Source organism: Orcinus orca, chromosome 2, assembly GCF_937001465.1.
Source record: "Orcinus orca chromosome 2, mOrcOrc1.1, whole genome shotgun sequence".
Classification (NCBI taxonomy): domain Eukaryota; kingdom Metazoa; phylum Chordata; class Mammalia; order Artiodactyla; family Delphinidae; genus Orcinus; species Orcinus orca.
Window position 1 is genome coordinate 15,649,568 of NC_064560.1, and position 26,730 is coordinate 15,676,297.

Consider the following 26,730-nt stretch of genomic DNA (forward strand, 5'->3'; position numbering starts at 1 on the left):
AAGGTATTTCTGCTTGAAAGAGAAAGGAAATCTAGTAGCGTTGCCTCTGGCTCACTGACAGAGCAATATCCAACTGTCTCTGTTTTAGCAAAGTACTTCACGGTATGCAGATTAACTGACCTGACAGGGTATTTATGCCATGGACTCAACGAGATAGTTATAGGAATTATTTCATGGACTCCCCAAACTCTCCAGTTATTGTAAAACAATGCAAAGACTGTCTATGAAATACAAATAGAGGGATATGACATACTTTCAAGAGTTCAGTCATCTGTTGAGTACATAAAGGAAAGGCTGAGGATTTTAATATACAACACACGAGGAAAGATATTGAGTTTTCTGCTTGTGTATCCAAATATCCAAAACATTTTATGTATGTATAGCTGAGTGTTTGAATGAAACTTACACCTACCTTTCTTTGTCATGGTTGGTCTGGCTTGGAGAGCTTTGTTTTATCCCAGGCCTGTGAAATGTCAATATTTCCTACTCTGTAGCATCCAGGAATTCAGGATGCCTTCTTTATTCTCCTAATGTCTTTTGCCCCTTGACCAATGAATCTGAGACCTGACCTCAGCTCACTGTAAAAGCGAGCCATACCTAGCACCCTTCACATAGATGATCTTAGAGCTACGACTGCACGTCTCTACAGCTTTCTAACTGCTTTCCCCTTCATACAGATCATCTCATTTGATCTTGACAATCCCTGTTTGGCACACAGGGAAAATTCTATTATCTCCATCGGACAGATGAGAAGTTTGAGAATCTGAAAAGTTAAATGACTCTCTAATGATCAAATGAGTGGCAGAATTCACGGTTACTGATGACAAGTATGTGTCATTTAGGAAAGGTACCTGACAGCAGCATATATTATCATCTATCTACAATTATCAAAGTAATATTCAATTTTAATTACTCACTGTTATATGTTAAATGGTGTCCCCCCAAAGATGTGAAAGTCCTAATTCCAGTCCCTGTGACTGTGACCTTGTTAGGAAATAGGGTCTGTGCTGATGATCGAGTTAAAATAAAGTCATGAGGGTGGGCCCTAGTCTAGTAAGACTGTTATAATAAAAAGGGGAAATTTAGACACAGAGATGGACATGCATAGAGGGAAGACAATGCAAAGACAGAAGGAGAGTACCACCTACAAGCCAAGTAGTGACTGAAGCTACCAGAAGCTAGGTGAGAGGCATGGAACAGATGATTCTCCTTCAAGGACCTCAAAAGGAACTAGCCCTACTGACACCTTGATTTCAGATTTCTAGGCTCCAAAACTGTGAGACAATAAACGTCTGCTGTTTACACCACCCAGTCTGTGGCAGTCTGTTATGCAGCCCCAGGAGACAAATACACTTGTTAAACGTTTGACTTAGTTGCCCTGGCACCACGGTGGTCTCTCCAGATGCTCTCAGGGAAGATAACGTGATGCTCACTGTGGATGCGATTAGAGTGACTGGAACAACCTAATAACTTACCATTTTCATTTCCAAGTGTGTGGTCTCTGGGAGGTCTTAGGCTTTGAGGAGAGCCAACCCCCAAAACCCAATCAAAGTTTTCAGCCAAAGAGTTTTGCCAACCACACCAGCCTTTTTCAAAAGTACAGGAGCTACCGCAGTCATTTTCATCAGTATAATCTCCACAGTCGTCTACAAAATTACAGCTTTGCTCCGGTTTATAACATTTGCCATTCTGACATTCCCGATAACCATATGGACAGTAACCTAAAAAACAGAAAACAAACAAAGAAAGGATGAGGAAACACTCCTAACACATTAGTGAGCTTAAAAGGTAGTAAGAGTAGATTCCCTTGAAAATGTAAAGAAACACAGTGTCCTTAGGAGTTTGGGACGTCTGACCCCTACCTCTCTCTCTCCTAATCCCCTCTAGGTTCTGGTCTATAGATCACTCACAAGCATCATTCAAAATGGAAAAAAAAAAAAAAAAATTAAGCATCAATTTATTGGTCTAGGAAAGTATCCCAGTCCTCCCCAAATACAGCACTTCCTGTAAGCTATACTCAAAAAATATAAAAGCCAAAGTGAGGCTTTCCATTTTTTATCCTGAAACAAAATCTTTAGGGTAATAAGAGTTTATATATTACAGGGTATTTGAAAGTACATTCCATCAGCATCCTTGCACTCCAACATTTATCAGAAGCCAAATATATATGATACTTCCTCAGAAGCAGGGACATGAATATACAAGTGATATCCAACTTTCCAACAGATTTTTTTTCCTCCAAAACATTTATTTGTCAGTTGTTTGGAATTTTAGGAGCAATTTCCCGACAAAGCAATGTCAACCATAAAGACCTTTCCACAGAGTTTAAGATAAAGAGCAATGCTTTTGAACAGCTGAGCTCAAACTGATTCTGGTACTTCTCAGTTATGCCACTTGGATCATACACTTGATGATCTAAAGAGAAAGAAAAACAGTAAAAACTAGACAAGTTAAGCTAATTAGAGAGACTTGTTTATATCACCAGTGCCTAGAACAGTGCCTGGCCCTTCATAGGCAATCAGTAAATATTAGTTAAATAAATGAATGAGCAAAAGTGTTTTGGAAATGATAAACCAGTTCGATATGCACAGTCAAGGTACTATTATTGTCCTGCTCCAATATTACAATAGAACATCACCACCACGGGTGAAAATATTTCAGCAGGAAAAGCTGTTCCGAGATCCAGCTTGGGACATCAGCTTCACATTTGCTTTGTGACACTATAGTATCTGAAAGTTTTTTCCTTCCCATCTTCCTTGTCTGCCAGTTAGGGGAGCTGGTAATACCACTTTCTACTTCATTTTTAGATGGTAGCTTCCATGGCCTGAGGCAGAGTGTCTGAAGATTGAGGATTGGTGTGCATTAGAGGTAGGAAGTGATTCAGGAATTTAATGGAAGGTGTTCTGGGAATTGGAAACTCCTGCTGATAAAATCTCATAGAAAAGCTTTTATGTTCTGGATCGGTCTCACATTTTAGAAAATAGATGGCTAAGAGAGAAGAAGTGGCAGGAGAGGAGTGGAAGGCCATGCAGAAACCACTGGGGAGGAGGCTGGTGTTCTGAAGCCTCCTAGCCATTTTGTGTGCTAAACTCTTCTTGGACTGCACACTCAAGATTGCCTAATTAAATGGCCTTTACACTCGCAAAGCCTTTGAAAATAAGTTTCAACCATGCATTCTGTCTCTAACAAAACTTTCTTGTCTGGGTTAATTGCTACCATTTTCTTTTCTTGCAGTGTGGGATTAAACTATTTTTATTTAGGTGCCCAGTTCAGCTAGCAGATTGGAGGGTAAGACAAAATACCTTTGATGTTTCAATTACAGAGCTTGACTCAGAATTGTAACATTAAAGCATTTTTGAGCTTTAATGGAAATGGAGATCACTTACATTAACCCTCTCATTTATAGATGAGAAAACTGAGGATTATAGATGTTAAATGACTTGCTGATTTTTCAAGAGCAGAAATGCAATTTGGACCCAGGTCTGTTGTCTTCAGAATTATTTTTTAAAAATCCATTGACTTGAAGCGCAGTGATAGGTCAACTATCGCAAACACAAGACCACCGAGGGACAGAAATGGTGGTGTTGACTACTAGATGCAGTATCTCTCATGGATCTGTTGAGAACCTGAGAAATTACTAGATCATTTGATGTTACACAATTGATATTTATATTGATTCTGTCAATTCCAATTTGTTTGGGGAGTAAAAACAAATTTACTGGTTTTAAAGATGCTTTTCTCCAAAGCAAGTGAATCAAGCTAAAATCTAATTCTTTTAAAACACACAAGAAAATAATGTGGATGTGTTTCTAAATGGAAACATAGAGCCTGATATATTCCACAATCAATATAGCTAGTATTTTAAGATAGTCACAGTGATTAAGTTTTATCGATCTAAAACATAAATACCTGCATAATTTAAAAATATAGTAATTTGAATATTACCCAAGATTAATTTTGAACAGAAAGCCCTCTATGTTAATAAAGAAAATTTCACTGCTTTAATGCATTCTATTCATAAAATAACAAAAAGCACTTTTGGTAAACATCAAGGGAAGTTATCAACTAATGTTATTTACCTATTTCTAAATTATTTTCCATGCCTGTTGTTTTGTCCAAAGAAATCAGCTACTTGAAAGTAGGGTGTATACCTTTAAATGATTCTGATATTAAGGCTCTTATGAAACTGTGTTCATTTTTACAGAAAAAAATATTGTTTCAATTAGGCAGTGACCCTGTTGAGAGGCAGTTTAATTTTGTAAGAAAGAACAAATTATAAAAGTTAAAAACCTCCCGTGTAAACCTTAGAGACATCTGAAACTTAATATGCTTAAATTCAAACTCTGATTCTTCCCCTCCAAACTTTCTCACTGAACAGTCTTTCTCATCTGTATTAATGGCAACTCCAGTTATTCAGAGAAAAAATATCTTGTAAGGAGCTCTGTATGGTAGAGTCTGACTCCACTTTTTGATGTATGACTTTGTTCCACATTGTGTTCCACATCTGGGAAAGCTGGTAAGAAAGTCCAGGTGCTCCCCCTGTTGGTAGAAGATTCAAACTATGCAAGCCCCTACCTGTGCACAGGAATCCTCAGCCAGGTCCCACCACCCAACCACCATCAAACTCTATCCCAGTTTTCTTTCCTCGTTCTGTAAAACTACTTTTGGACATGCCTAGGAGCTACCTTGATTTCCTAGAAAGCCTCACTATGTGAGTAACAGACATTTTCAAACCATCTTGGTGTGTATGTGCTGTCATCAGTCTTGATATCTGAACCAAATTTTGGATGATGGACCATCTTGTAATTGAGGATGGCCCCAAGTTCTAGGAGCTGTAATAATAATATATACAACATTTTATCTCATAACTCACATGTAATCTTTCAGCGAATTCTGTCAATTGTCAATCCTACCGTTAGAATATCTCTCATTACCTCTACTGTTACTATTTTGGTTCAAGCCACTATCATTTTTTTGTGATTTTTTTGCATTGCAGTGCTTTCCTTCCTGATCTCTGCACCCTACCCTTGCCCTGTATGGTCCATTAAACAATAAAGAACCATGCTGAGGTTAACAGATATAAGCTATTATATATAGAATGGATAAAAAACAAAGTCCTATTGTATAGCACATTCAATATCCTATGATAAACCATAATGGAAAAGAATATAAAAAAGAATGTGTGTGTGTATATATATATATACATGTAACTGAATCACTTTGCTGTACAGCAGAAATTAACACATTATGCATCAACTATACATCAATAAAAATATTACAAATATTTACAAAAATATTTACATGGTGATATTTGAAATAAATTGAATGTTACTTCTCTGCCCCAAACTCTATGTTATTTAAATACTATTCCCCATTACAAGGAACTAGGTCTTCTTGGGAAAATGGTCTGTCTGGGGCTAAGGAAAAGAAAGTCCAAGATGAGCCTGGGAATTTTTGTGTTGTGTGTGTCAAAAATTAATGAAGTTCTCCAAAAATTACATCATTATGATGAAAGGTTGAACTACTGGTCAGAAATAATTTCAACATCAAAATAAGTAATGAGAGGACTCTGGCTCTTAGCACACGTAGAAAGAAAGAGTAAGAAGGTATGAAATTACCCTCCAGCCATAAACAACTAGAAGCCTGGGAAAAATCTATGAAACAAGTGTTCGCAGACACTGCACAACAGAAAGCACAGGATTGTGATCTCTTAGAGAAAGGGAAAAAAAGGCAAATCCTATACAGGATCATGCCAGACTTCTTCTTGGAGGAACTTTCTAGACTGTAGCTCCAAAATGGTCAGCCCAGCAGAAAGTGAGGTTGCAGTGAGTTGAGAAGACAGTGTCTCAGACAGATAGAATTTGCAAGGCAGGGTGGTGGAGAAACAGGAAGTATGTAGCTAAGGAGATCCAGAGATACGCTTAAGGCTTTGCTGAATTCTAATTTTCATGTTTGCTGGGTAAAATCCACGAAGAGAGACAGAGAACAACTTCTAAGAAAACAATAACTAGGAGATACAAGCTGAAAAATTACCGGAATTTACAGAAGACCAGATATCTTTGAGTTACTGCCAGCCAGAGTGGAGAGTCCTTGGCAAATAAACAGGGCATTCAGTAGGAAATCCAGAAAGGGTACAATTTAGTAACAAGCAAAGAGACTCTAGCAGGAAGTAGTCTCTAGACCATGGATTGGAACTATAGTCTCAGGACCAAATCTGGTCTACCACTTGTTTAAGTAAATAACATTTTATTGGGACTTAGCCATGCCCACTTGTTTATATATTGATATTATCTATGGTTATTTTCACATTGAAATGGTAGTTGAGTAGTTTCAGTCAGGACCATATGACCTGCACAGCTGAACATATTCACTCTCTGAAGATACTGTTTTCTTAACCTCAACTTGTTTTTATTTATTTATTGTTATTTTAAATTTTTTTATTTTTTGAAAGAATACTTAAGTTCAACTCTTAGCAAATTAATTTTAATTATACAACACAGTGTTATCAGCTATAGTCACCATGTTATACATTAGGTTCTTATTCATCTTTTTTTCTTTTAATATTTATTTATTTATTTGGTTGCACTGAGTCTTAGTTGCAGCAGGCAGGCTCCTTAGTTGTGGCTCCAGGACTCCTAAGTTGCGGCTCACCAGCTCCTTAGTTGCAACACGTGGGCTCCTTAGTTGTGGCATGCGAACTCTTAGTTGCATGCATGTGGGATCTAGTTCCCTGACAAGGGATTGAACCTGGGCCCCCTGCAGTACGAGTGCAGAGTCATCCACTGTGCAACCAGGGAAGTCCCTCAACTTGTTTTTAAACTAGACTGCTTTAAAAAGAATACTAAATAAAGTTTCCTTTAAGTTAAAAAAAAAAAATTGACTGTAGAAATTTGCTGACTTCTATCTTAAACCTGTCTTTTCAAAGACTTAAAAATAAGACTTAAATGGACCATAAAGAACTGTAAGCAACTTAAGTGTCTCTAGAACAAAGTTCAATGCTTCTTAAAGGAATTTACCAAACTTCAGCACTTAGCAACATAGAATTCACAATGTCCAGCATCAAATTAAAAATTAAGAGCATATGAGGAAGTAGGAAAATGTGATCTAAACCCAGGAGAAAAATCAGTCAATAGAAGCAAATATAGATAAAACAGAGATGATGCAATTATCAAAGAAGTTAAAGCAGCTATCATAAATGTGCTCAATGTGTTCATCTTGCTCCATCATGGTACCAGAATGGCTTTGTCTGATGCTGACACCCTGTGAAACAAATAAGCTATTTGTACCAGCAAGTAAGTTTAGCAAGGTTACATGTCATCACTATACAAAAATAAATTACATTTCCATATGCTAGAAATAAGTAACTGGAATCTGAAATGTTAAAAAAATCCTTTAAAATGGCATCCCCGAACATGAAATTCTAGGGATAAATTTAACAAAATACATGCCCGGCCTTTACACTGATAACTACAAAATATTGACAGGAAAAGAGACCCTGAATAGATGGAGATACGTATCCGTTTTATGGATTATAAAACTCAATATTGTTAAGAACTCAATTCTCTCCAAATTTAACTATAATTTCAATATAACCCCAATCAAAATTTCAGTAGGATTTTGTATAAATTAACAAAATGATTCTAAAATGTGTATGGAAATGCAAAGCAGCTACATTAGCTAAAAAGTTGGCAGATTTACAGTACCTGCTTTCTATATACACTGTAAAGCTATAAAAATTAACACTGTATGGTACTGACTTATGTACCGACAGATTGCTTAGTGGATCTGGATGTACAGTTCAGAAATAGACTCACAAATATATGATCAACTAATTTCCAAAAAAGCTGACAAGTCATTTTCACCCAAAAATGCATAAACTGAATCTAATTATGAGGAGAAATCAAAAAACACGAATTGAGGGATATTCTACAAAATAAAAGGCCTATACTTCTCAAAGATATCAATGTCAAAAAAGACAAAGAAAGGCTGAGTAACTGTTTAGAGTAAAGAAATCTAGAGCTACATAAAAACTAAATGTAATGCATGATCCTTGAGTGGATCCTGAAACAATTAGTCAACAGAAGCAAAAATAGACATGACAGAAATGACAGAATTTTCAAAGAAGTTAAAGCAGTTATCATAGATATGCTCAATGTGTTCATCTATGATTCAGGTAAAAAGCAAAAATTACATAAAGGATATTTTTGGGGCAATTGGTAAAGTCTGAATGAGGGCTATAAATTGGATAATAATATTGTATAAATATTAAATTTTCGGATTTAATCATACATTAAATGACTGTCCTCTATTTTAGAAAACAGACTATGAATTATTTAGAGGTAAAAGGACGTGATGATGTCTGCAATTTACTCTGAAATGACTCAGAAGAAAATAAGTTTATATATAAAACGAATGGGCAAACTGATAATAATCTGTGAATCTGTATGTAGTATATGTTTGAGTTCTCTGTATAGTTCTTGCAATGTCTCTCTCAATTGGAAACTACTACAAAAATTTTTAAAATATAAACTTTTGAAAGTTAAAAAAGTAAAATCTTCCAATGGCACCCCATCTCACTCAGAGTAAAAACCTCAGTCCTCGAAGTGGCCCACACATACTGTACAGTCTTGCCCCATTCTCTCTCTGGTACCACTGCCCTCCAGCAAAGGACTACAAGGCACACATCTATAGCTGAAAGTAAGTTGGGTTTATTACTCATTGTAGTGATGGAGCACAAATACCCTCGGGACCCACAAGGCAGCTCAGTAAGAGAGCATTAGAAATGACTTATTATAGGATGAGGGCTTTGGTTAAGTTATTTTGGGGAGGCTCCAAGAAAGTGGAGTTTTGCTCCAGATTGGGTGCTGTCAGGAAGCAGGGATAACTGGGTGCTGTCAGGAAGCAGGTATCTTAATAATTCTTATATAACAAAGGGAAGACTAGAATAGGCTAAAGTTATAATTGGTTAGGAACAGGTTTCATTCATATGAGTAAAGATAGCAGAATGTTTGGTCATACTTTTTGCTGAAACAATGTCCATGTTTTTGTCTCTGTTCAAGCACAGTCACAGAGTGATCTTGTTTTCATCTTGCTCCATCATGGTACCAGAATGGCTTTGTCTGATGCTGACACCCTGTGAAATTGGTTACATTAAACAGGAGAAACACCAGCTCGTAGCAACCCCAAGGCCTAGCTGACAGTTCCAGGCCGGGTCCTGAATGTCAGGGGCTGCATTTCTTTTTCTCACTTTGTAATTCTATTTATGTGGCAAGAGAGTTCAGTGGAGCAGCAAAGCCTTCTAGGTGATATGAGGATAGAAAATAAAACCCTTCTGGCTATGGTCTTTGCAGTAGGTAAACATGGCAGACCAGGTGCTCTGGGAGATGCTGAAACATGTGAAAGCCCTTCCTATTTGTTATTTTTTAAGCATCTTGATATTTTCCCAGAGTAACTTGCAGCAAAAACTTGAAAATACCAAGTTGCTGTGGGATCTCCTTTAATATTAGCATGAAGGAGAGAATACGTGGAAAGAAATTCCATAAAATAGATCATGTTAGCCTTAAAGAATTGACAAAACAAAACAAAACAGGTAGAGGATTCATGATTTGCATTAAGAAAAAGAGGAAAGCATGGAAGGAAGTCTAAACAGAAAAGAAGCCTCCAGGGTTTAAGGAGAAGGAACTAACGTGATTCCAACGGACTGTGACTGCAGTACTGCTGAGGCTTTAGTTTAGAACAGCAGCATTCCATACTTGCATGTTTCCTGGGCAATGCTTACTAGCCACAGGCTCAGCCCTCAACTGGCAACAAACTGCCTATTAGCCAAAATATTGTGCCTGCAGCCTCCACCTTCTTCATTGCAAATAAAAGCAATCCAAATACTCAAAGGGCACTTTCTAACTGTCTTGCTCAGCGTGACAAAATTTATACTAACAAAGTTACCACTCATGTTCATTCAAAAAGATATTTGCAGAAAGAACAGTTTATTTCTCAACTTCTTAATTACTCATTTTTAATACTTTACATCGGAGAAATGTTAGGCTGACATTACATGCTAACATTCACCTAATTCTATTAGAAGAGCACACAAATAAGAAATACAAAGGAAGATATTTATTAAGATAAATGTTTCTATTAGAAGAGCACACAAATAAGAAATTTCTATTAGAAGAGCACACAAATAAGAAATACAAAGGAAGATATTTATTAAGATAAATGTTTCTTAATAATTCTGACTTGGAGAAAATTTCTAATGTCTTGGTGGTGAACAATTTGCATACCTTGAGTTTTGAGTGTATCATATTTAGTAAGGTAATGAGTTTAATCATTAAGCACCATCATTTTCTGAAGTCTTAAATTCAACTATCAGAAAAGGGACATGAAGACAGTCCAGTGGATTATTTTTGCTGTCAGGAAATGTAAACTATAATAATCCTTTGTTTTCTTTCAGTGTACCTAATAGAGGCTTTGCATATTTACAGAGAATTATTTTTATGTAAGACATCGCAAATGGAGCTGCTGCCGTAACACAGAGCTAGAGCCACAAGTACGACCTAGGGCTAAATCTCAAGATAAAAATCACTTTAGGAAAATTATATTTTGGACTTTTATGCAGTTGAATCTTTCAATCCTTCCTTGAATGGTTTTTGACAATCCAACATTAAATAAAAATCTTCCATAGGTTTTCTAGTGTTATACGATTACTATATGTTATATGATTCATTTTTTTAAAAGATTTTAAACCTTTGATGCACCTGAAATTTACTTTGGCTACAAATGAACAAGATTTTTAAAGTGAAAAAGAGGAATACATACACAGGCACAACATACACATGTGCCCGTGTATTTATTGAACATCTCTGGAAAGATACATAAGCAATAAACAATTCCTCTGGAATTAGAAACATAAAGACTGAAGTCAGAAGAAAATGATTTTTTTTTTATCTATGCCCCTTTTTGGTTATACCGTGTGTGTGTGTAATGAAATAAATATTTGTTTTACTTTAAAAAGAAATAGGCTAGAACAAAGGCCTGAACACACCAGGGCCTTATCCCAGGTTAAAGAAAGGGTTGAAGTAGTAAAGTTATACTATAATTGGGAAATCCAAAGGCTGAAGCTCCTTTGAGGAGTATTAACCTGAAATGAGTGGCAAGAATGTTGACAATTTTCTGGACACCACGGTTTATGGGAATTGGAAGACTGAACCCTCCACTCCAGATGGCTATGGAAGAAATGTTGAAATTAAGGGAGAACCAAATTTCAGTTTTCAAACGGAGATATAAGGAATGAAATGCCCTGTGAAAATATCTAAGATCTATACTAAATATAGGGTAGTTTATGAGTTGCAAAAGGTAGAGCAAGGGCTTCCCTGGTGGCGCAGTGGTTGAGAGTCCGCCTACCGATGCAGGGGACACAGGTTCGTGTCCCGGTCCGGGAAGATCCCACATGCCGCGGAGCGGCAGAGCAAAAAGGGAAAGTGAGTAGTGATAAAAGAGAACCTGGGAGAAATTCAGTAGACCCCCTTGATCCGTTTCTCCCTCATTTCCCATATTCAATCAGTCACTAACAGTTTCTCATTTTACCTTCTAAATATCTCTTAAATCATCCACTTCTCTCAAGGGATACTCATCTCTCTCCTTGACTAATGAAATAGCTTCCTAATTGATTGCTCTGCATCTATTCTGGTCCTCCTGAAATTCATATCCCACGTTGCAAGTCCAGTGATGTTTTCAAAATGCACATTGGATCACCACCCTGCTTGAAAGCTTTTCATGGGTACCTATCACAGTTAGGGAAAAGACCAGATTTGCTAAGTTGATGGAGAATCAACTCAAAGTCTGTTCGCTACTCACCTTTCCAGCCTTCTCTCTGATCATGCTCTCCCCCTCAACTCCCCACCACAAACCTACTGGCCTTCTTCCAGCCCCGCCAGCCACAGACACTTTATACATGCTGGACCACCTGCCTCCTGAACTCTCTCTTTGAAAATCTTGCAGATTTCAGCTCAGTCTCTACTTCCTGCAGGAAGTCTTGGTTGTTCAAATCTGTCTACTATAACCTCTTAACATAACAGGCAGCTCCTCTTCAAAGGACTTTAATAACATCGTGTTATACTTGTCTGCATGGTTATTTGCATTACGACTTTTTCCACTGCTAGTCAGTAGGGTCCACAGGGGATAGAAACTGGCACGTATTTCAAAGGACTCACTATACGTTTGCTGGCTGAACAAAAAAATGAATGAGTGAGTATGAACGAACTGAATAAAGCAAGGAGGAGGGAATATAGTGCGTGAGTGAGAGCCTCCTAGGAGATGGTTGACTGGAAGATGAGTTGATATTCTGGTTGTTGGACAAGGATGACAGGGATAGGGCTGTGTTTGGATTGATGAACTTTGAGATACCAAGACTGAGGCTATTATACAGAGTCAATCACCTTGGACCTATCTGCTGTGATGAAAATAAACATTTCTGGTTTTTTTTCCTTTTGTTTTGGAAAGTGACAGTAGCTATTCAGTTTGTTCAAAATATACATTTTTTAATACTTTAAGCAAAGATTTACCTATTATGTCTATAGATAGAATTCATTATAGTCACAATCCCAATTTAATACTACCTTTATACAATTTGATCCTATAGCAAAGCAATTTCCATTTGTAAACACTGCTGACCTGGTTAATAAAAATTCTATGTAATGAAACTGAGACAATCATCTAATTCAAAGGGGAAAATAAAACAGACCATCTAAGCTAAATTCTATTAATAGGAAGCAAAACAAATCCACGGTATTTGTGTGCCTAAATGCTACTCCCATTTGTGCAGTATATTATGTTTGAATTTGTTTTGGTTTATGTATTTTTGACTTAGTATACATCATTCATAGTGAGTAGAGTGCAAAATCCTTTTAAAACAGGATTAAAATATAGGCTCCCTTTCCTTAAAATATATACCATCTAACTCGGGTAAAACTAGTTTTCAGTATTTGTGTGTATGTACCTGTGTGCATGTGTATATATGTTACATATGTGTTGCACAATTCACACATATTACATATATACATGCGTGTATATTTTGTGTATGTACATATGAAAGTATTACATACATGAATATGCATATATTAAAATATGGTTAAAATGACTGAAGAGCAATTTTAAAGTGAATGGTAAAATTAATCATAATGATAACTACTATTTATTAATCACCTCCTATATGCTGTGCTTTGCGCTAAGGATTTTATGAATATTATCTCTAATATTCATAACAACATTGTAAGAAATGTTATCTCCATTTTCAAATGTGGCAATTGAGGATAAGAAGGCTAAAGTACAATTTCCAATGTTGTAAAATCAACCTTGCAATATATATAACATATACATACATATGTGTCTGAAAAATTTTCCTAAATTTATCACACATGTACAAAACAAAATAGTACCATATTAATAACAGGTTGTAATGGCTGATGATCGAATTGTCAAATATTTAATTCTGTCTGGCTCTGTGGCAGGTGTTTGCTGTGCATAAATCACGTCACCAACAAAATCACCCGTCTGGTCCACTGAACATCTATTACAGTGTTGGACTAGACAATGTATCTCATATTACCAAATACCTCATCTGATTAACCCACTCCAATCCAATATGCTCCAGAGAAAGGCTAAAAGCCCTAATCTCAGATGTCCACTTGAGCCGTGAAGTTTGGTTGCTGTGTCACCAATGACTCTCAAGAGCATAATGGGAATAGTATGACTGTTCCATTCCTTTGTGTGGGGATGACAAGAGAGAGAATATCCAAAGCCCCTTGATTAACACTGAATGGGCAGCAACAATCATCAACATGAGAGCCCTGAGTGCACTGCTTCCAGATTGGTTGGAGAATTTTCCAACAAAATGTAAGAATAAACAAATCAAGGAGCTAAAATGGTTAGGATCACCAAATATTTCATCCGGCCAACGCCAGCCTCTTGTATTGAGGGCAAGTCATTTTGTCTATTACTTTAAAGCCTGTTGAGTTGATACACATGACAAAGAATGAATAAACAGAATCTCAGAGGTTGCTATAGGTACAGTCTATTAGTATTTTAATATTTTATTTCTTTTCAGTAAGAATTGAAGTGGCCAAATGGGTGAACTGATGGAATCGGAAGATAAAGAGAAACTAGTACAATGAATCTAGTTACAAGCTTACAACACAAAAATCATCCTGCAGAGTTATAATAATTGGGCTACAAGAGCAGCACTCGGAGAGTATTACAAAAGGGAGGCATAAGGAATTATTAAAAAATCAGTATCTGTAAGATTAAAGTCACAATATTTGCTTAGGAGAACCACAGCATTCCCTCACACAAGGTTGTAAAGAAATTTCTCTCATGGGTCTTCATTATTGTAAAGTATATACATATTAAGAAAATAAAAAAGAAGAAGAAGTAAGCTAAAGCTAAGGAGCTAAGGGAATTAATCTTTATAACAAGCTTACACTAAGACCGAAAGTATCACAAGAGTCTTCATGCATTGTTCCATTTATTCCTTTATACAACAAAGAATTAACAATCACCTCCTCTGTACCAGGCACGTTGCTTTGGCACAGGGAGTATAGCAGTGGGGAAGTGAGTGTTTGTCCTTATGGTGTTTCTCCTCCACTGGAGAAGAAAGACAATGACGGAACACACACATAGAGAGAATGATAGTAAATGGAGTGGAAGAGGGGGTGGTCCTTTGTTGTCATCTTTAAAGAAATAATACTTAAGTAGAGAACATGAATAGAGTGAAGGAGAAAGCCATGCAAGTTGGCTGAGGGAATCACAAGTTCAAGGTCCTATGGTGGGAAAGAGCTTAGAGTCATGGAGGGTCGTCAAGAAGGCCATATGGCTAGATCCTAATGAGCATGGTTCTGAGCTGTGGGAGGGGATTTAGACGGGGCCAGGAGGAGGGCTCTGTGTTCACAGTAAGGACCTTGGCTTTACTCTGAGATGGGAAGGCATTGGCAGCTTTTGCCTATAATTAATGCCACCCGGAAACAAGTATTTAAAAAAAAATCCTTGACTGGAACATGGAAAGAGTAGCATGACTACCTAAAAGGAGACCCATTAGGAGGCTATTATAGTTAGGGATGAAGTAGGTTCAGACTAGCAGGAATAAGAGTATTAAATAAGCAGCGCCTGGAACAAATGAGTAATCAACACATGTGAGTTGTTATCATTGGCATTAGAAGGGTAGCAGCGTTGATGGGGAAAACTGGCTGAAATCGGGAAACATTTTAAAGACAGAGCCACAGAAATTTCTGATAGATTAAAGGTGGATAACCAGCATGGGAGAGGTCAAGAACTGCTTTTAGGTTTTTGGTATGAAAATCTGGCTGAATGATTTCAGCATTTATTCACGTGGGGGTTTTGAGTAAAATCTGAGGCAGAATAAACTCCTATTCCATTATTATTTGCAAAAAAAGAGAAATTAATATCATATTAGATAATAACATAAATACCTTATTTTTATAGAACATTAACATGTATTATCTCATATTACCCTCATCTCAATTCCCAGGGAGATTAGAGACCAGGATTCCTTTGTATAGATGAGAAAATTGAGCTTGAGGGAGGTGTAAATGGCTTCAAAGACTATAAATCCACCAAGACATATTATCATGGCATAGCACGCATTGGCAAATATTGACTATCTGCTGTTTTCAAGTGTTCTCTCTGGAGAATGATAATGCTGAATCTTCCTTGAAATTTACTGAGAAGTAACCATATATATGATGTATTTAAAAAGAGAAGGGGGAAGAGTCATACATTGTGTGGGATAGGTTGAGAGATGGAATGAAGGCTGAAACAATTTAAGTAATGAAGCTAATCAAAGGTAAACAAATAATTTCCTCCTGAAGCGTTTGAAAAATACAAGAAAAAACTTAAGTAACAGGCAAAGAATCAATGGGAAAAAAATCTAGATTTTTTTCAGGTTGTCTGCTGCAAAATCGAGAGGCCAAAAAATTTTGATGAATATATGTAAATGCCAGATAGTTTTAGGACTATGAATTCCAGTTTTGGTGAGAGAAGGCTAATTGCTAATAGTTAACTAAGCATAGCAGCTAAAGTCATCACATTTAGGTCAATTCATAGACCTTAGTGATTCAAAGTCTGGTCTTAATCACTTCCTTTAACTTTCCTGTACAAAATTTTCCATTACTAAAATTGTTGTTAAAACTGACTTCATTTACAAGGCTGTTTTGAAATATAAATAAATGATTGTAAGATGTTTTGGAAAAAATGGATCACTACTTAAATAACTATATAAAACCAAATTTAGGTGAACACATGCTTTGGTTAAAAAAAATGAAAACACCATTTAATAGTCATCACTTTCATTATCATAACTAAAATTAATTGAATGCCAACCAAAGCTGGACATTTTATACATATTATCCCTAATTCTCACAACACTGAAAAATAAATATTATCTTGATTTTACACCAATATTAATTAACTTGTGCAAATTCACATTATTGGTATGTGGCAGAGCTGGGATTTAGACCCAGATGGATCTAACACTGATGTGTGTGTTCTTTTTCATTATAGCTCATTACATAAAATCCTAGGCCAAATAGAAAAACTAACAAACAACAAGAAGCAAAAGACGACACCTCTGTCCTAATAGAGTTTATAAATAACAACAATTAAATAGAGTTTATAAATAACAACAGTTAAACAATTTAACTACACAGTTAAACTAAAGGTTCACTGAGAATACAAATCAATATATGATGGGAGAATTGAATGGCATAAGTGAATTCTATGAAAGATCAGTGACACCAGGAGACGTAGCACTGGGGTCACCAGCGATGGCTCCACAGAGGAGTGCGGTACTTAACAACCTTAAAAGGAAGAGTAGGATTCATGGAAGAAACACAGAGAACAGAAAATGCCTTTCCAGCAATCAGCAAGTGGTATGAATAATGAGAAGTATGATTCACAGCATGCTTGTGGATAAGAATTAAATCAACCTTGTTTGAGATCCAAACTAATATTTTTAAACCATTTATAATTTACAAAGCACTTTCATGTGTGTATGTACCTGTAGAAGTGTATACGCACGTACATGCATGTACACATGTGTATGACGGTACTTATCCTGCATCGAACCTTAAGAGCAATCATGTAGAGAGTAAACTAGTCAATACTGGAGCCAGAACTAAAAATCTGTGTCCTCTCACTCCAAAATTCATGTATGGAATTAGGAGAGATATGATCATATAGGATTCTCAGCTGTCTGCTTGGTGGTCAAAACATTTCTTCACTCCTCTTCTTTAATGGGATTTAGTCTAAACTCCTGAGCACATCATTCAAAGACATTCACATGCCAGTCCCAGCCCATCTTCTAGCATCATTATTTCAAATCCTCACTATACCATCACCTTTTCATTCAACCAGATATCTGTCCATTCCTCTAAACACACATGGACCTTTATGTCCCTGAGTCCTTGATCATGTTCTTCCTAGTTTTAAGTATATATTTCTCTCTCTATTAAAAGGCTACTATTCCATTAGATCAAACTAATCCCACTTTACCAAATCCCTCATTCTTTAGGAAAAAAATGTAAAGAAAGAAACTGGGTGTGGTAGTCTGAACAATGACTCATCATAATGTTCCGGCCCAAATCTCTAGTACCTGTGAATATGTTACTTTGTGTGTGGGGGGTAGGGGTGGGGGGAAGGTGTGATTTTGGCAAATGTGATTAAAGTAAGGATCTTGGGATGGGAATATTATCCTGGATTATCCAGGTGGGCCTGATCACATCACATAAGTCCTTAAAATCAAAAGAGGAAGGCAGAAGAGTGAAGTACAAAAACTGAAGAAGAGGCAGAAAAGAGTCAAATGATGAGAGGGACTTGACCCACTATTACCAGCTTTGAAGATGCAGCAAGAGGGCCACTAGCCAGGGAATGCGGGTGGCCTCGAAAAGCTGGGTATGACCTGCAACTGATAGCCAGCTAGGAAATGGGGACCTCAGCCCTACAACCACAAGGAACTGAATTCCATCAAAGACATGAATGAGCAAAGAGGCAGATTCTATCCTAGAGCCTCTGGCAGGAGTACATCCCTAAAGACACTGTGATTTTTCACTCAGTGGGACCCTTGCCAGACTTCTGACCTAAACAGCTGTAAGATAATAAATTTGTTTTCTTTTAAAGCCACTAAACTCGTGGTATTTCGTTATGGCAACCATATAAAACTAATACAGTGGGACATGGATGTCGTAATTAGGCAAATATGAGTCTGAATCTCACTTTTATTCATACGCTTTTGGGTAAGTCATGTTTTCATTGAGTTATATCATTTGTAAAAGGAAGATAATCTTACACACACACAAAAATGCATCTAAAGTGCCAAACAGTGCCCTGGTACACCATACATGGCAGACTATCAACAAATGATGGCTGTTATCATTATCACTATTACTTTATTATTTATTTATTTGGGGGTGACCCTTATAACCCTGATGTTTATCATAATACTAAAGCACACAGCAGGACTTTTAAAAGTCATTATTCATTTACAAGGATGCCTCTTCTACTAAACCCTAAGCTCCTTAGAGAAGAGCAAGAGGCCTATGATATTTATCTTTGCATCACTAGAGCCTAGAACACTTTCATATATACACTGTCCACTCAATAAACATATGTTGAATAGAACCAAAGTGGAATACCCATCTAAGAAGTCTGAACTTTAACTTTTAGCATAGGAAAGCTATTCAGTAATTCTCAGCAGAGAGTGATGTGGTCAGAGTATTGTTCTAGAAAGTTTAATCTTTTTAAACTGACCGATGAATTGAAACTGGCAGTGACTGGAGGCAGTGAGACTAGTTAGGTTTCAATTAGTTAGTCTCTTTCATTTGATACTTAACATATGAGGAAGCTGATGCAGAGAGGTGAAGGGACTTACTTAAGGTTCTATTTTTAACTCTGAGTTGACAAAGGGCTAAAACTCATTTAAAAAAAATCAAGTCCAATATTCTTCCCACTATATAGCATTGCTACCTGTGGTTCAGAGTCTGATGGTGAACTTTAATGCAGAATCTTAAAAAGCACCTGCCAGACAGTACCCACTTTTCAAAGTATAATGGGAAATTAACCAGGGAGAGCCTCCCCTGGTCCAGCTTAATTCCCAAGGAAGCACCGATTCAGAGGACTGAAACTGGACATAAAATCATGTAAAGCTATTCCTGTGAGTATATGCCTACAGTAATTTCTGGTTACATTAAGTCTCATAAGACTAATAATATTAAGAATAACGAAGAACCAAGTATAATAATAATTACTGGAGACAGAATTATAAATAGAGATCATTTAGCCTAATAGGATTCTTTGAATCAAAGGGAATTGTTGTGGGCCTTAGGATGGTTTTTAGAAAAACCAAACCAGGATGCAAATAAACTAGATTATATGTTGCAAATACACTGAGGCAAAATATAAAATAAAAATATTCTTAAAAAATTTTAAGATTAAGTTTAAATTCAGCTATAATAAATGATAAATTCTTTTAAAATATATATCTTGAATTGGGGTCCAATTCGCGTTGGACCTGGCAGGAAACGTACAATTTAAGCTATGATCCCTACCTTCTATGAGCTTAAAGTCTTCCTAGTAGAATAAGACATTCATACACGAAACATAAACAATAAAGACTTGTTTGCCTATATCTGGTCCAAGGCAAGAGTCTTTTAAAGTAGTTATTGGGGCTGGATGGCTGCTGCCACCCAGTGGACATTATCAGCTTTCAGTTTGGCCAAGCCATTGATAAACCAAGTCCACGCATACGTGAGAAATTCCTGGAAGGACTACCGGGGTGCCAAGGTAGTCAAGGCTTCCTCTGTTACTGATCGAGGGGGAGCTAAAGGTTCTAAGGATGTGCCTGTGACATTTTTACCTAAGGAAGACACAAGTGCAGAACCAGATGGGGGTGTCTCTTGGGTATACCATCTCCATCTCATAAGAGAAGATGGTTGAACCTTTCCAACTCCATGGTTAGCACCTGAATGGCCCCCCAAGCTGGTATGGGAATATCTGGACACAGTGTTACCTGGAAATCCTCTGAAAGGTACTTGGTCTCCAAAAGTTCCCATCAGCAGACCGGTGTCTATTTCTTGAATGAATGTATTGGGTAGACCTACAGAGAGGCACTGAGTCCAGTACCTAAAGAGAACATCCAGGCAGAAGCTGCCTCCAATTGCCAGAGGCTGAAATCAGTTTAGTTATCAGTAACAGACACCTGTAGTTCAGAGGGGGTCCTGGGGAATTTAGGCCCCAAGAGGAATGATGCTGAGACAGCCTGTTCCACTGTCTCTAGCGCTGTGTGCCGCTCAAGACCCCAGCTAAAAAGCTGGCACATTTTCTGGTCAACTTGTACAAAATCCTTAGATGAGGCAAACATTGTTTCTAATACCCAAACAGTTGACTTGGTGCTGGACTTTCTTTTTGCTGGTAGAGGGGGACACAGGACAAGTACATTTATTCTTTCCCATCTTAGGGATCAATCTCTGAGCCTCAGCTTATATTGTTTCTCACAATTTGACCTGTACGTCAAGAATTGTGAAGGGTCTGAGATTTTACCTGAATTGCAAGCTAATAAGTAAGCCTGTCATTGTTTTAATGGATACTACTTATTAGAAAACAGAAGACTCCTGGATCAGAGATGGACAGTTTATCATTCACAGTAATAGAAGCAGACAGAGTATCATCACTTTCGCATGTGTTAGTTCTCTGAATCTCAATTTCCACAGGATGATGTGAAGAAGAATATACAGCACCTGCACAAGTAAAGGGCTGTATTACAAGAGAGAAACTCTGAGCATAAAGAACCTGAATCTTGATGATGGGCAGTAAGCATGCCTGCCCTTTGCTTCAGAAAGAGAAACTTGACATTCCAAGGCTTTTAGCAAACCTGAACTTTGCTTTGGGGGGAGACAATGCTTGTATTTTCCAAGGCCGTTTATTATACAAACATCCATATAAAGATGGTTCAAAACTAAGAACAGAAATGTGCAGAAATGCAAGACGAGCGTGGAAAACTGTCTTCCAACATTGGGTGATGGGTCCCTAATACTTCACCAGTACTAATGAGTCATTTCTGGGGTCTCCTGTGAGTTAGTGTCCACTCTAAAGCCATTGTCACTTATTCTTTTTGAGGCCTATCATCATTATACCATCTACATAACAGAGCCAATTAACCTGTAAGGGAGAGGGCTGTTTGTTCTATGTCTCAGTCCATCCACTGGTGAATTCAAACGCTCTTGTTGCTTGCCTGCTTCACTTAAAATAAAATAGGTGAATTCAAGCTCTGTTAGCATATTAATTATGTTTTGGAGGCCTAACCAGGTGAGGTCAAATTGATCTTGCTCTGGTACCAAAGGGATCAAGACAAAGGCATGAGCAACGGCCCTGGTGGCATAACAGATACTGTCAGTTGTACATTTGCTTCAGTTATAGTCACAATGTCTGTAAAGCTAGGGCTACCTTAGCCACACTAAATTCAACTGGTAACAGTCAACGGTACACTTTTCACTGGGCACACAGGGTTGATATTTTGAGATACTGCATCTTTCAGCAAAGGAGCTCTGCCGTCTTGAAGTCATTAATGAAAGCTGTGGTCTCCTCTTCTCCCCCTGGAATGCTGTATTGTTTTTAATATAACGTGGGAAGCCTATCTGGTGGTCTGTTAGGCACTGGTCCCACTACTGCCTCCCAACAAGATGCTCTTTGCAGTCAGCTAAGTCCCACCTGGACTTGATGAGCAGGTAAAACATCACTGCCAATTATACTTTCAGAGGCATCCACGGTGGAAGAAAACAAACATCTGAATCATCTTCCCCAAGTGGCTGCAGTTACTGCCCTTACTGATTCTATTTCATTTCCAAATCCAGCCAAATTAATGCCTGGCTCTCACCTTTCAAGAGAACATGATATTCAAATAACATAAACGTTTGTATCCATCACTTTTTTGCCTGTACCCTGTTGTACCTTCACTGGGATGTAGGGTCTTCTGTTTCACCTGGAGATGGGAAACCTGAGGCCCACCCTTGATCTCCCTTTTCCTTAAAAGCTGTCAAATCAGGATATTGGGACCTAGGGTCAGATAGTGGAGGAGCTAAAGGAGTAATTTGTTCTAAGGGCCACAACCTTGCCTTAGTTTCTCCAGTATAGGAAGATTCATCTCTATGGAAGAGTTTGGTCCTGTAGAGGCACCTTCTGTTTCAACCAGTTGCACAATTGCCTGATTGGCTTGGATTACAGATTTTGCTGGCTTAGGGGACGGTCTATCTTGATTCTGGGCATCTTTTTGCTCAAAATATAACCAACCAGGATCCTATGGGGCCTTCTGTGACAGACCCCTTCCTCCGTGTCCTCTGCCTGCCTCTTGTTTGTAGAAAGCTGTAATCACAAAAGCCTGGTTCAAGAATTAATGATTGAAAGGATGTGAACATGTAGTGACAAAAGTAGCAGTTGGGCCAGGAGAACTGGTAAGAATTTAAACAGTAAATCAGCCATACGGCAGTCACAGAATCTTTAGCTCCTCCCTGAAGTACCCAGATAACAGTATCTGATGCACATTTCCTGTGTTGTTTTACAGATGCTAAAACCCCCAGCAAACAGGAGTTAACTACTTGATGACCATGAGCACATAGCTGTTAGACCTACCAAAGCCTGAGGGTTGATAATGTTGACTCCTGTGTCACTGCCCTATTACCTCACCATCAACAAATCAGAAAACTGTGTACAAGCTGATCACATACCTTGCGACTCCATTCTCTCACCTTGCCATTAAAATTGCTTCTCTGAAACCCATCCAGGAGTTCGGGTCTTTTGAGCACGAGCTGCTCTGCTCTCCTTGCTTGGCCCTGAAATAAAACTTTCTCGGCTCCAAAATCTGACATTTTGGTGTGTTTGGCCTCACGGTATGTTGGGCACACGAATGTAGTAAGTTCAACAACAAAAATGATCACAGCCTCCTACATAGGGTCTCCTGGTACCTACGACAAATTTAGTGGAGCCCTTCACATTGGGGAGTAGGGTGGTTGGAGCAGATCTTAAAATTTATCAGTTATTCTCTGTGTGAGGGACTCATGATCAGGGCTGTCATTCTATCAAATTATATAGGCAGAATGAAGCAGCTTTGACTAACATCCTCCACGGGATCATATAAAATTTTACTGGCCTTGGAGAAGTATCCCTGTGTTAGTTATAATATAGTCATAGAAAGAGAAATCCAAAGTAGCAAGCTTTGTTGTGGGGCGGATTCTGTCCCCAACTGTATCATTGTGGCTTGTAGCATGAGGTCATATGTGAGATGACCCAGGTGCTGCCATTCACCCTCTAAGAACATAACCTTTCTCATCTTCTCAGAGAGGCACCAGCAAAGGCTCAAACAGCTCTGCAGTCTATTGTCTAAAGTGGTCCTGGATTTCCCTTCCTTTTCTCTAATTATAGGTCAGCATCTCAGTATTACACAGTCACCCTGACATCCAGTCATGGCTCTACACGTGCTACCTCGGAGGCACCTAAGACCTCAGGCTCAACTCTTTTTGGAACAAGCAGCAAACAAGGCAGTTCCTCTCCCCCATGGAGGAACCAGTCATACTATATATAGTCACCCTCTGGTCACTTGACCTACTTAACTGCCTTTGTGACTAGCTACAGAGACTGCTCAACATCAAGGCACACGTTGGCACACTGAACAAGGACATGAGTAGTGCTGATGGTACTTTCTCTCCCAACAATAGATGAAAACTAAGGAGTAGTTGTTATTTGCAGAAGCAGTGGCAAAATGGAGTCAACTATTATCACATGATGCATGCTATGCTAAACTCTACTTTTCTGGATTTTAATACTATATATTGTAATAAAGTTGATAAACTTTGAGATGGCAAAGTAAAGCCAATACAAATACACATCTATAAACTTGAAAAAAGTCCTAATTTTTTCGTTGATTTAAGGGACTGCTTTTTAGCAAAGGATACAAAGTTAGCACAAACATTAGTATAAGAATATATGAGTTTGTTCCTTTGCCCAAGGGGATAACCAATCACTGCATATGTGAAATGTGCTTATTTGACTCCCTCCTTCCTAAAGCCCAACCTCAACTCCTTTCTTGACACTGAGAAACAGGAAATATAAACAAAACCCAGAAAGGAACCTCCTTTGTCCCTTTCTCACATTTACTTCATAAGACAACAACTTAAACATACTCATCACCTGAGCCTCTTGTTCCTATTACCTTAAGCGATACCCACCACGTTTCATGACTACAAAGGCATCAGTAAAAAAAAACCATCTGATACACAATCAAAATGGGGACTGAGTAAATACAAAGTATTTTTGATGTATCATCTAAAACCAACATTCCATCTCTAGGATTGTATATGAGGAATTTGATAGCAGTTACAGCTCACATGTGTCTCGCATATTGTAGGCACTCTAAATTCTTAAGTTGAACTGCAACCTGGTCCTAAGAATATTCACAATTTTGATGAGAATTGCTTGTTGGTCTTGGAGTAGTCAGAATACACGTAGAAAATGAATAAGATGAAACACAATGACTACTAGTCAAACTATCACAAAATATTTTAAGTAGTGCAGTAGATACATAGAAAACCACTTGGAGAGCTATGATTTTCATTAAATTAGCAAAGACAGCTGAGGAAATCTTATGATTTATTTTGATGTTCTTTCAATGCAAATTCCCAAGTGGGTAAAGGTCATGCTTCCAGTTTTACTATCCATAGCAAGCAGGTATTATTTAAAGAGAGGACAAGAGGGCAGGATGGAAGAGGGAAAAGGGAAGAGGGGTGATGAGTTTATTTAAAAAAACAAACTTATTCTTAGCTCCTTATTGCTGAAATAAATGATATTAACAACCAAGAGTAACAATGACATGGTACACAACCACATCCTCATTAACTGTAGTCTTCCTTATTTCTGTGACTTTTGCAGTTAAGGCTCTGGTGTTTGGTGTGTTTTATGGTTCCTAGCTCTCCAGGCACATGAGGCTTAATTCTATTTCCCGTTATGTACTCACTAAATATTTCTCCTCTATAAACTTGCCCACCATTTAAGGGTTCTTGTAGAGAAGGAAATGAATGGCAGCATAACCTCAAGCAGGTATTTATCTGGTAGCCTCATACGCTGGTTTTAGTATATAAGACAAACTACTCTGTGGCTAGTTTGTAAAAAAGAGCTCTTGAGTATTCTCCATGGTACATAAAGTCAGAGTGGAGCAATTCATTTACTTCCTATTCCTTTAGTGTTACTGGTCTCTGGGCTGTGCACTCACTTGACAGGACAGCAAAGGAAAGTGCTCTCACTCCCAACAACAGAGTGTACAAAGGACTCAGGAAACATTTTTAGAAGAGATTGGAATTGGGAGAATATAGGTAAAATGGACACGTTTAAAACTGACTGAGAGATGCACGAGAGTGGCACCTACTGAAATCATTTTGATAGGCAGTATTTTCATGTCAATTCAGTTCAAAATGTTTTTGAGTTTCTCTTGTGATGTCTTCGTTGAAAACTGATTTATTTAGAAGAGTATGACAATTTTGTGTATTTGGAATATTCCAGATATGACAATATTAATGCTAATTAAGTTCCATTGTGCTTACAGAACATGCTCTGTACGATTTCCATTCATTTAAATTTACTGCGACTAGATTTAGGGTTCAACATCTTGCCAAATGTTCCATGCGCCCTTGAAATCAGTGTTTCTTCTACAATTGCATGTAAGTTTTCTATTCTCATGTTACAGATTTCCACAAATTTGACAGCTTACACAACACACATTTAGCTCAAAGTTCTGGTTGTTAGAAGTCTGGACAGGCTATACTGGGTTCTCTGCTTAAGGTCTCACAAGGCTGAAGTCAAGGTGTTGGTTGGGCTGGGCTCGGCTCTTATCTGAAGACTTTGGGGAAAATATTCTTGGAAGGTCATTCAGGTTATTGGCAGAGTCCAGTTACTTGAAACCGTAGGTGTGAGATCCCAGTTTTCTTGCTGGTTGTCACCCAGGGACTGCTGTTCCGCCCCTACAAGTGACCTGCACTTCATTCTCAAAATCAACAATAACTTCTACCTACCACCCAGAGAGAATGCTCTGCTTTTAAAGGGCTCACCTGAGTCAAGCTCAAGGGATAAACTGACTGGAGACTTTCATCACACAGGTAAAACACCTGGATTAGTGGTTGACTGAACAAACATGGAACAGGAATTTTGGTGGGCATGGAAGGGCACCATTACAATTCTTCCAGCCACACTGGGTGAAGGGTCCCATAACTGTGAATTATGACAAAATGGTTGATAATGTTTTATAAGTCTTCAACGTCTTTACTGATTTATATCTTTTGTTCTTTCAATTACTGAGAACAGAATACTAAAATTTCCTAGTACAATTGTAATTTTTCCATTTCTCCTTTCAGTTCTCTCAGTTTTCCATGTATTTTGCTGTTGAGTGCATACTCTTTTAGGAATGTATCCTTTTCTTATTAGCTGATCCTTTTGTGGTTATACAATTTCCCTTTTTACAGCTGGTAATATTTCTTGTTTGGAAATATATTTTGTGTGAAATTATTATAGCCACTCCAGCTTTCTTATTATTAGTATTTTCATGCTATATCATTTTCTATCCCTTTTTGAGATTTAAATATTGTTTACCTTTTTAAAAAAAATTATTTGCATATTTATTTTTTTTATTTT

The 26,730-nt window shown here is 37.7% G+C and overlaps 1 protein-coding gene across 1 annotated transcript in view; it reads right to left on the bottom strand.

Annotated features, from left to right (window-relative positions):
- MALRD1 (MAM and LDL receptor class A domain containing 1) overlaps positions 1 to 26,730 on the bottom strand; it is a 589,021-nt gene that overhangs the window by 272,106 nt on the left and 290,185 nt on the right. Inside the window, exon 26 of the mRNA XM_049705518.1 lies at positions 1,476 to 1,721. Within this exon, the coding sequence (XP_049561475.1) occupies positions 1,476 to 1,721 (246 nt within the window). The remainder of the gene's footprint in view (positions 1 to 1,475; positions 1,722 to 26,730) is intronic.